Source organism: Sinocyclocheilus rhinocerous, unplaced genomic scaffold, assembly GCF_001515625.1.
Source record: "Sinocyclocheilus rhinocerous isolate Xijiao unplaced genomic scaffold, SAMN03320098_v1.1 scaffold397, whole genome shotgun sequence".
Taxonomy (NCBI): domain Eukaryota; kingdom Metazoa; phylum Chordata; class Actinopteri; order Cypriniformes; family Cyprinidae; genus Sinocyclocheilus; species Sinocyclocheilus rhinocerous.
This window is the reverse complement of record NW_015663491.1, coordinates 31,589-44,245: the sequence shown is the minus strand read 5'-3', so window position 1 is coordinate 44,245 and position 12,657 is coordinate 31,589. Positions and strand designations below refer to the sequence as shown.

At 36.1% G+C, this 12,657-nt stretch overlaps 1 protein-coding gene across 1 annotated transcript in view; it reads right to left on the bottom strand.

Annotated features, from left to right (window-relative positions):
- The window catches only part of LOC107728886 (protein phosphatase 1E-like), a 45,695-nt gene extending 35,099 nt beyond the window's left edge, over positions 1 to 10,596 (bottom strand). Inside the window, exon 1 of the mRNA XM_016539192.1 lies at positions 10,369 to 10,596. Within this exon, the coding sequence (XP_016394678.1) occupies positions 10,369 to 10,550 (182 nt within the window). The 5' untranslated portion in view covers positions 10,551 to 10,596. The remainder of the gene's footprint in view (positions 1 to 10,368) is intronic.
- Between the last annotated feature and the right edge of the window lie 2,061 nt (positions 10,597 to 12,657).

Below are 12,657 nucleotides of genomic sequence, written 5' to 3'. Positions count from 1 at the left end.
CGCTGGGGCAGGCCTGATAATTAAGGGATTACCACAGCAAGTAGTTTTCCATCCCAGGAGATCCCTGCTCAGAGGACTGGTCAGCACAATATAGAGAGGAAGAATGAGAGAGAGAGGCGAGGGGAACAAACTTAAGGGTAAAGATCAAAATCTTGCTTTGGGCATAAGATACAGTGGTTTGCCTGAATGTCTATATGACTGATCAGTCTTAAAGGGATAGTTCACCCAAAAATGTCATTAATTACTCACCCTCATGTCATTCCAAGTCTGTAAGACCTTCGCTCCTTCGTTACATTTCTACCACGTTCAAGGCCTAGAAAGGTAGTAAGAATATTGATAAAATAGTCCATGTAAAATCAGTGGTTCAACCTTAATTTTATGAAGCTACGAGAATACTTTTTGTGCAGAAGAAAAGAAATTGTTGAATAAAGTAATTTTTTTTGCTTTCTTTGTGCACAAAAAGTATTCTCGTAGCTTCATAAAATTATGGTTGAACCACTGATGTCACATGGACTATTTTAATGATGTCCTTACTACCTTTCTGGGCCTTGAACGTGTCAGTTGCGTTGCTGTCTATGGAGGGTCAGAAAGCTCTCGGATTTCATCAAAAATATCTTACTTTGTGTTCCGAAGATGAACGAAGGGCATGAGGGTGAGTAATTAATGACAGAATTTTCATTTTTGGGTGAACAATCCCTTTAAAGAAGCATTGTAAAATTAGGATCACATGATCATTCATGATGTTATAGAAGGCATTTACTTAAAAAGAGGGCAACAAAATGAAACAGAATTCAGAGGTCTCAAGACATTTTAAAAGCCCCCTTTTTGATGCTCATGGTAGAATGCAAAACACAAAAAATGTAAATAAAAGTTTGCAAATTTAGGCATCACAACATTGTAATGTACAGAATTAAAGAAACTACTTCAGAGATAGTTGTTCCAAAAGGGTTACATTTTTGCCATAATTTACTGAAAGTATTTAAAATTTTTTAAAATAGACATAAAAATTTAAATATTTAAATACGAACTGGAAAATGTTCATTTAATATTTTAAGGATGATAAATAAATGAAGGATGTTGTAAACATATACTATTTTGTTAATAAAAAGAATATGAAATCACACTTAAAAACTTTTTTTTTTTTTTTTAAGTAAATTTAGGCATCACAATATAATATAGTGAATGATTTTTATGCACAAACACAAAAATCTGCTATAGTAACTAATACAGTAACTAATGCCAATATGTGCTCTTGAAAAGCTTTTAAAGAGTTAAACTTTCCTATGATAAACTTTCACCATCCCTTTAAGTTACTGCTATATGAAGGCAAAATTGCAGAAACAATTAAATATCCATTATTGGTCAACCAATCTACCAATCAATAAATAAATCTATAAAGATAGAGAGATATATATAAGCTGCCGATATATATCATCCATCTCTAGACTAACTAACTTTGCTAGGAGTGTTTTCTCTCAATCAACCCATAAATATACGATACAACAACAAAAATCTAAATGTCACCAAACAACTAGTTACTTGTTGGACAACTAGTCGACATTGCATATCCCTAATGTACTATATAATGAACTTAGAATGCAAAATTCTTGAAAAGAACATAATGACACCACAGTGATTCTACCAAATGCCATACCTGATTAAAGGTTTCAACGCTTTGGTATTTGAAACCCACTACTCTTCTTAAAGGGTGAACTTTGCCTTTTGAAAGTGCAGCGAACTGCACGGCGCACCTGAGCGCGCCAGCACCAAACAGAATGAAAACGAGTCCCCGTCCAACCCACTCAGCTTAATTGCTCTGCGACTGCGGAGAAGTGGGGAATCAATCATATTTCCATTCAATTAGCCAGCCAGCAGTTTGAGCGGAGGTGACGGACCTCTTTTAAACAAATGAAAAACAGGCAGGAAGATACAACCTTAGAGGACCTGTGAGGGAGACGCTGCTGGCAGTTCTACGGTCAGGAGAACGTTGCACAATGCTATAAATGCTCAGGTTTTTGTGGTCCAAGGCTTACATAACCTGGCACAAGTGTGATGGACAGATGAAAGCTTGTTGATGCGATGAGAAATCCAAGAAAACACACGTATTATAGCGCATTACACTAACCCCAATCTGGAAAGACAGTTCAGAGGCAGATCTGAAATAACATGCACAATGGAATCACAATGCACAATGGTATCTTTTGCTCTCAAAATGCTTTTAGCCTACAGTTTTACAGACATCTTTGGTATTTGTACACACTGTCCCCTTTGAGATGAAGCAGCCTGATCTCTGAAGAGTGAAAAAAAGACAAGACAATCTGGTCTTCAACTCTCTCTTATCCACTCCTGACCTCCCAAGAGGCACATTTAGGGAAAAACGAAAAAGAGAGAAGACCTTAAGTCGAGTCCTAATTAATATCTGGCCCAGAAAACATCATTCAGAAGTGCAAATAACGGCTACGGATGCCAATGGTGGTTTATAAGTAATGACTTGTGAATCCTTGAGGAGCGTCTCTCTCACTCTCTCTCTCTCCTTGGCCACTGCTGTCGGCCTTGTTTGTCCCAGTGCAGTTCTAAATTTGTCCATATAGACTGTCGAAGCGGGGGCTAGTTCATTCTGCCGTCAGCTGAAATGAAAACAAGCTGAGGGGAGCCACACTCGCTTCTCTTAAGTGTCAGGTCTGATCACAGTGGAGATGAACACACAGTCCTAGAGGCCTAGGGGAGGCAATGAGCTGGATTGATTTATTGATCAAATATTCCTCACTGTGTTTTGTGGTTTCAGCTGCAAGCTATTACTCCGAAAATTAAATTCTATTACAGGCAATAGGCGAGCCGCAGGGGTTTCAAACGTTGCAAGGATCTGATGGTATTCTGAGCACTTCAGAGCAAGCAAAGGACAAGTAACGTACTCTACATACTTTGCTTGCCGAATGCATACATAACGTGCGCTCTTGGGTTACTCTTCAAAAACGACTTTTTCTTGACAAGGAGTCCTAAAAATGTGAAAAAAAGTGCAACAGACAAAAATGTAAATCTGCAGACATAGAGCAATAAGTACAGACAGACAGACAGACAGACAGACAGATAGATAGATAGATAGATAGATAGATAGATAGATAGATAGATAGATAGATAGATAGATAGGTAAGTCAGTAATAATTTTCTAGTAGCTATGACTGATAACAATTAATGCACCATATTACAATAAAATTTTATTTTGTCTAAATAAACTTCATTTATTAGATAACATATTAAATTAAAAATAAAACACTAAAAAGTAATTATTTTAAATGCTACGTGTGTATTTAGGATGTAAGTTACATTTTACACTGTTATTAAATTATTAGCATCTCAAAGACACCAATAAAAACATGTAACAATGTAAACATTGGGAAAATGAGCATGAACAGTTAAATAGGTAGTATCAGCCAAAACAAAATGTAAAAAAAAAAAAAATCCTTGGTAACATTTTACGACTCTATTTACGACTCATTAATTAACTACATTAGTTAACACGAACTAACAATGAAAAATGCTTAAGCATTAGTTGATGTCAATTTTAAAATTGGCAGACACATTATTAAAATCAAAAGATGCATCTGGTAATATTATTTAATAGACCCGAGTTGAGCTAAAATAAACTAACAATGAACAGTTATATTTTTATTAAGTAACAATAACAAAATGTAAAAATACTGTAACAAATGCATTTACTCATTGTTAGTTTATGTTAGATAATGCATTTACTTATCATTAACTAATGGGACATTGGCAGACACATTATTAAAATCAAAAGATGCATCTGGTAATATTATTTAATAGACCCGAGTTGAGCTAAAATAAACTAACAATGAACAGTTATATTTTTATTAAGTAACAATAACAAAATGTAAAAATACTGTAACAAATGCATTACTCATTGTTAGTTTATGTTAGATAATGCATTTACTTATCATTAACTAATGGGACCTTATTTCCTAAAGTGCTACCAGAAACTCTAATAGTTCATGATTACCAAATATGGTACCAATATACCCAAAACATCCGTGATTAATTAAGCAACATTTCATGGAATTAGTTTGATTAAAATTGTAAACAGCTTGACATTGATTGAGATTGATAAATGTAAATTAAATAAAAAATAAATATAATTATTTTTACAAATATATATTTAGACAGCACCCAACAGAAGCTTTATGGAGCCTGAAATAAATCTAAATCTGATTATAGCTCTACAAAAGAACGTCTGGATGTGATCGGAGCGGGAGGGGGTTGGGTGAACGGGCTACAGCGATCATCTGAAGCGCAGCTGCTGTCAGTGTGTCTGAAGAGGAACCATACTCTAATGCCATGCCAAGGGCGCCCGTGGCCACACTGACCCAGATGAAAAATAGCATCCTTTCATCTAGACAACACCTGGCAACACATCGTCTGCTCGCATGGAAACAATACGCGGACACATCTATTTGTTTTCCTTAATTGTTGGATCAATGTTGTCATGACCAGACATCAGAGGACGATCCGATGCGGATGCTGATCAAACACTGATGATGAAGAATTTATGAGAGGACAGAGGTTAAAGAGACAGTTCAATCAAAAATAATTTGTACCAAACACAATGTTGTAAGCTCTTACAAAAACAAAAGGGCTGTCAAGCTCCAAAAAGCACTACGGAAATATCATAAATAGGTCATAAATCCATTCTGGATCCAAAAATATACACAAGCAAAATTATCAGTGAAATCCTATATTATAATGGGGTTTATGATCATATTTCGGTGCATTACTTACTGTGCATACTGCATACAATGTGATTCAATGTTTAAATGTCTTTTCAGAGCTCACATTCTTCAAAACATTCAATCCTAAATGATCAAAAAAAAAAGAAAAAACAAAAAGGGAAACTCCTGCCATCACAGATGAGTGAATGCCGCATATTATGCTACAACATGCAAATCCTTCCCTCTGCAACAGATATTTCCTCCATCATTGATTCTATCATGACACAGCTGTGTGGTGTGGTGTAGTGTGCCATTTGTTTCATTATAGGCGCTCCCTTGGGCTGTGTGTGTGTGTCGCATGTCTTTTGTGCGTGGGTACGCATGTATGTGTCTGTTTTGTGTAGATTTGTGTACGTCTGTATGTGTGTGGTTTACAGCTGCGAGAGACGGGGGCTTAATGAGCTTTAGGAGAGCGTTCCTCTATCCATTAGTGTCTATCAGGACTCCCCATGGACTCGGAGGGCCTGCTCACCACAGGAGGAGGAAACAACCTCCCTTCCCAACCTCCATTTTTAGCCTCACATTCGCCACACATCCCCATTTATCAGCGCACAACAACTAAACCAGGCTGTTAGATAACAGCGCCGATAACATCATGTTTAATGTCAACTAAAATAGAACGGGTATTCCTGTTCAACTTGATTTTGAATTTAGAGAGAGATAATTAACATACTGATACTGCCATATGAAATGCGTTATATTACTTAAAATACTGCCGTTATGCATTTCGTATTGTTCTGAGTGACTGAAAGGAAGGGGGGAAAATGCAAAATGTAAATAATAATAAGCACTAACCATATCGATTTTTAAATATTAAAAAAAAAAAAAACTGTAATGAATTAATTAAAATGACAGAATATTTTCAGATTAATTGTTGATGGTGAAGAATGAAGATCAAATAAAATAATTAAATTAAATTAAATTTAGACAGTGATGTTACTTTGAATTCCATCATTGAGCGGTTGCAAGGTAAAATAAAATAAAATAAAACAAAATTTAGACAGTGATGTTACTTTGAATTCCATCATTGAGCGGTTGCAAGGTAAAATAAAATAAAATAAAACAAAATTTAGACAGTGATGTTACTTTGAATTCCATCATTGACCGGTTGCAAGGTAAAATAAAATAAAATTTAGACAGTGATGTTACTTTGAATTCCATCATTGACCGGTTGCAAGGTAAAATAAAATAAAATAAACTTTAGACAGTGATGTTACTTTGAATTCCATTGAGCGGTTGCAAGGTAAAATAAAATAAAATAAAATAAAATGTAGACAGTGATGTTAATTTGAATTCCATCATCGAGCGGTTTGCAAGATAAAAAAATTTAACTAAATTAAATTAAATTAAATTTAGACATTGTTTAGACAGTGATGTTACTTAGAATTCCATCATTGAGCGGATAAAATAAAATAAAATAAAATAAAATAAAAATAAAATAAAATGTACAACCTACAATATGTACAATGAAAAATCTGGGTGCTAAAGCAAAGACTGTTGAGGAACACCATATTACAATATTGGAAAACAGACCTTCAAGAAGGAAGTCAAAGTCAAAGTGATGAACCTCATGTGTGTAGAGGTCCGTCTGAGTCACTATTTCTCTATCGATTGGCTCTTATTAAATGATACCCTGCATTCTTCCTAAGTCAGAAATGTCACACCACTGGTAGGTTGCTACCATCATCAGAGCTCTGGATTTGTAACGAAGCTTATTCACCGTGCCGTCACCAACCTCCTCTATCAATTTTTGCTTCTCTTTTTCTTCTCCTTTCCACACATACACACGCAGCCACCCTCTCCCCGCAATCTAGAGGGAGCAGAACAAAGGGGATCTCCACTTTTCTCCTAGGACTATTATTAGATCTTCAACCCAGCTACAAAATAATCACACGTTCAGCTGAATCACCACGCAGGCAGCGGAAGCTTCAGTCCTGAAGTATGCGAAGCGAGCAAGCCTCCGTTTAGAACAAAAATAAACTGATGCGGCTAAATGGAAGATGATACATTACTCTGGAATATAAATGTGTGAAATAATGCATATAAACCACTCTAACTATGGTCTGACAATAAAATTATTGTGAATTCCAGCACCAAAGTGTTAAATCAATCTTTTTCACTTAAAGGTCACTGTCAGACAAATGGTAAACATCCATCCACCTCAGGCGAAATGACCATATAACACTCTCCTGGGGATCAGATATTAGTCAGGGTCAGTAGCCTAGAATAAACCTTGACATCTGAGTGTCTTCACAGAAATTGGTGTATTGAGCACTGCAAAAATCTGAATTGGGAAACAGCTCTGTGATTCCCCAGAAAGACTGTATTTGTGCGTTTGTTTGTGCCAGAGCAAAAGGGATTCTCCACCGCAGGCCGTGGCAGCCTGTTGCTGATATTTGAATGAAATTCAAACAAAGAAAACAATAACCTCTTTGTGAGGTGGTCAAAGTTTGTCAGATACAAACACAGTGTAGATCTGTATAGGCTGGTCAAAATATGAGCTGGTTGAGCAAATGCATTAAAGGATGTATCCAAATATTATCTGAGGACCTCGTGTGATTTAGAAATTACCCCCCACATCTGAATTTCGTGTGGCACATTCGCACGGGACAAGCGAAGCCTGTGATTTTACTCAAATTTACCGACTTATTTCCCGGATATTATGTAGGCTTTGCGTAACATTATATATCATACACAGAAGAATCTTTCTTACCGCATGCTGCTATACATGTCATCCATCTCCATCTGACCATTCTTTTGTTTTTGCTCTATTGATGGTTTTTAGCTTTCTCTTTCTGCAAATGATATAGTTGTATGGTGTATAGCGATATAACCCAGCACCCAAAATACTATCAAAACACTCCAACGCAGCCTTATATTCTTCACGAAAGATGGATAAAAATGCACACAGGAAACATAAACCTTGAAAAAATAATACACGACCCTGCCAAATCACAGAGATGCTGATTTTCACAGGACTAATATTATCACAGGACCTCAGTGTTCAGCCAAATATGGTAGGTAATTTGCAATTTTTGGAATTTTTACTTCAAAATTTTGAATATTTACTTCACAAATTTGGCTGATTCGCACAGGATTAAGATCACAGACAAGCTTCGCAATTATTATAAATTGACTAGAGGTCATCAGGTAATACTCATCCCGTGCGAATAAGGAGCTATTGATTGAGCACAAATCTGAATATTCTTATAAACCACGTCTAATAGTACACAGATTATCATGTCCAATAATATTAAGAATATTCATATTATCAATGTCAAATGAGATATTGAATATTTAAATATAATCAATATCTAATAATATTCTAATTTATATCACTCTAATAATATTCACAATACTGAGATTATAATCAACATTCAGAGTATTCAGATTATACTTCATGTCTAATACTTTTTTGAATATTCATTTCAAATAATATTCTAAATATTCAGTTCATAATCAATGCCCGATAACATTCAGAGTATTCAAATTATAATCAATTTCTAACAATTCTCAGAATATTCATTTAATCGCTGTCAAATAATATTTAGAATATTCTGATTATAATCAATGTCTAATATTTCTTTGAATATTCAACTCATCAACGTCAAATAATATTCAGAATATTCTGATTATAATCAATGTCCAATAATATTTGGAGTATTCCAATTATAATCAATGTCTAATAGTATTCAGACTCTTCAAATTATAATCAATGTCTAATATATCTTTGAATATTCATATTGTCAATGTCAAATAATATTCAGAACAGTCAATTTATTATCAATATCATATTCAGAATATTCAGCTTACAATTAATATCTGTGACAGCTCAGCTACGACACTGAAATCTTCTACTCTCCCAGAAAAAAGTAACCACATATGCAAAATATATATTATAGTCACAAAATGGATACAGACGAGGCTTAAACTAAAATATGACACGTGAAAAATCAATAAAGCACAGCCGAAACAACCTGACTGAGGAAGTGTGCAGTTATTTGGGCATTTGCGCAGCCATTTATCACTAGAACCATTAGATGTGTATGTATGAGTATTTCATGCTCATAAAGATTCTGCTAGGTTTGAATGGGCTATTTATAGCAAGCCAGTGACGTAGTTTATCAAACGTAACCCCTTCCCACAGATCTCGCTCAGAATCCAAAACACCGCGATACCACACTGCTCTACACTACACTAGGCTGTCCGCGTTAAATGTATATGAAGCTGTAGGTGTTAGTCGCGGCATATGGCGATGGCGCACACAGCTGCCGACATCTTGAGAGAAAAAGGTAACTGTGTGAATGAAACATGCATGAAATCAAAAGCAGTCGTGCTCAGTTATCTCATCGACTTGATACAGACGACATGGATGCTGTATGCTCGCTCGCATTACAATCTGATAAGCATGCGATCGTGTCAGCTCAAAACATATCGATAACAATTTATCACAAAGGAAATGGTAGCGTCAAAATGATTATAATGAAGCGCTACGCAAATATGGGGAATACAGGAGCTCGTACGTACCCCATCAGAGGACTAAAGGGGTCATTGGAGAACGGAGGGTGTAGCCTATTCAGAAAAAATGGACTACAATATGGACTGCAAAATCTGCTTGCATTTGTACTAAAATATATGAAAAATTAATTTCATATCAGAATGACTTTAATAGTTGTCTTTTTTTCTTGTATTTTTAACATTGTAATAATATCAATAGTAAAATTAAAACAATATAGTAATAATACAAATATTATTACTATTAAAATTGTCACACCAGTAGACTTTAACATACAGCGATATCTTGGCGGTGCACATTAACTATTACCAATTTGGAAACGCTCATATTTTATAGTCTTCGAAGCGGCCAGACCAAAACTTTACGCATGTTGAAATGTACGAAACATTCTTGAGCTGTTAAGTTCCCTTAACCAGTTATAACACTGTGGTTCTCATCCACAAACACGCAAATAACTGTGCAGGTTACTTCAGCTGCATGAACACGGGAGCAGGAATTAGTTTCCTTTTGTCCTTCGCCCTCATGTTTTTATCCTTGCGCTCTTTAATGTTTACAAACCTACAGTTGTACTAAAATATATGAAAAATTAATTTCATATCAGAATGACTTTAATAGTTGTCTTTTTTTCTTGTATTTTTAACATTGTAATAATATCAATAGTAAAATTAAAACAATATAGTAATAATACAAATATTATTACTATTAAAATTGTCACACCAGTAGACTTTAACATACAGCGATATCTTGGCGGTGCACATTAACTATTACCAATTTGGAAACGCTCATATTTTATAGTCTTCGAAGCGGCCAGACCAAAACTTTACGCATGTTGAAATGTACGAAACATTCTTGAGCTGTTAAGTTCCCTTAACCAGTTATAACACTGTGGTTCTCATCCACGAACACGCAAATAACTGTGCAGGTTACTTCAGCTGCATGAACACGGGAGCAGGAATTAGTTTCCTTTTATCCTTGCGCTCTTTAATGTTTACAAACCTACAGTATAAAACAGCGATACGCGCATAGTGAGTGAAACAAATGAAGCGCGAAGGTGCATCGGTACTTAACTATTTACACAGGTGCTGGAGACACAGGTCGAGACATTCCCCCTCCACCTCGTCCTCCGAGATCAGGTCCGTTAAGGGGCGCATAGGTGGAGGTACGTCCTCCTGGAGAGATGGCCTCATCTCCCGCAAGAAGAGCTCCAAGAACCTCTTGAAGGTTTTCTCCTCGTTGGCAGAGCCGGCCATCGCTTCTCATTCCTGGAGAAACCAGAGACAGCTGGAACCGGGCAAGAAGTCTACACTACTTTGAATCTTAGGCTGGAGCGACTCTCTGTAGTCGCGCGAGTTGGGGAGGGCGCGCGCTCGCGTGAACTGTGAGGGATTCGCGCGACAGGCGTGTGTGACGTCACACGGGGGCGGGGCATGGAGAGGAGGGGGGTGAATTAACCTTATAATTAACCCATTTAATTCCATATATTTGTGACGGTATGTACTTTTGACTTTAAAGGGTCTAAACTGATGATGCAGCCTGTTTTACACATAACGCTTTATTTACATGGTGTAAATAGTCACGTGACACGAGCGGAAGCATGTGAAACGTCAGTCATATATCATGTTTGATACATAATGTTTGAACGGTCTATTATTAATGTATTATTCAGATTTTTCTGTCTTATGTAAATCATGGTATGCATTGTAAACGTCACAATTATGACCTGTGGGAAAACCCACAGCCCCTCTGTAGTTTCCCACCAGTTACAGGTGTGACTTGAAGAAAAAAAAGTTCTTTTGAAAAGGCAAAAAGTTTGTTTCGGAAATCCGAGGAGCAAATACATGTTTACAAATAAATTGGGGAAGTGCCGGACTATATTTAATACAGTCATAGTGTGAGAATATACATTTTTTGGTATAAATAACTTTCCAGTAGACGCAGGTCCGTGATGCGCGCTCTAAGCCAACCTTTTTTAGCCACATCAGTGTCGTAGCTGCGTGAAAGTATGACGTCGGCCAAACACAAAACGCCTGTGACGTAACCAGAAGATGTTTCATGTTTAATGCTGGATTTGTATAGATTTGGTCTTGTCGGCATTAAGAGCAAAGTCCTTCGAGTCAGTTTCAACGTTATCTCGCTGTTTAGACGGATCATTCAGACGGATGATTTTTCTGCCAAAGCTGAAATAATTACTCAGTGAATATTCTTAATGGCCCCAATATCAATATATTTAAAACTGTCACTATGAAACTCTGGTGACTAGCCCTCAGAAATTTGATGCACATTAGGCTATTATTAAAATCTAATTAGGCAACTATACTAGTAATCTATTGAGAGACTGTGATTCAGACGCCGTACGAAACTATTATATTTAATCGTTTAATCGAAACGGCCACGGTTTACTTCGACAGAGCTCTTAAGAGAGAATTTTGATGAGTGAGAAAACTCGATAAGTGATGCTCTGTGCGCCTGTATATAGGACATCAGAGCTTAAGCTTAAAAATAACAACTGTTGTAGATTTCACATCATCGCTGGGAATTAACTGTTCCGCTCCCAGGCATTGTTAGTTCAGTGGTGGGTTGCCAGATATTATATTTAACCCTTAACATTAAAATGACAGAAAAAAACTAAACGCTTCTTACATGGCTTAAAAGATATCCTATATTTACTGTGGTTTCAGGACATGCCTTGTTAATTCAGCCAGGTCTGCTAGATCATATTAAAAGCAAAATTAACCCTTTCAAGAATGCATCAGCCTAATGTATTTTCTAACAAAATAGGCTATTATAGTTAGACAACTACAGCTATTGCTGAGACATTAAAAAATAACAGAAAACCCCCCCCCCTGAAAGCATCTTTAACTGCCGGAAGGGGATACCATATTTGCTATGAGTTCACACTAATTAGATACTATCATTAACCATTAAACATTAAAATGACAGGAAACAATCTAAAAGCTTCTAACGCAGTTTGAAGGATTATTTGTTTTAGAACGTGTTAACTGGGGGGTTGCTAGATCATGTAAAAGGCAAAATTAACCCTTTCATAAATGTACTGGTGTATTTTCACACAACATATTACAGTTAGACAACTACAGCTATTTCAGAGGAATTCAAAAAAACCTTTAAAGCTTTGTGAACCATGGGAAGCTGAACCCACATTTGTTGAGTTCAGAATTATTATTATAAAAATGACTGGGGGTTCAATGATAATATCCAACTCAGTATTAACCTTTTCGAAATTGTAGGGTAACCAGTTTCTGGCAAAATATCATAGTTACCACAGCTATTGCTAGGTAACGAAAACGACAGAAAAATTATGAAAGCTTTTGAAGTGAGTAATGACTGGTATTTCGAAAC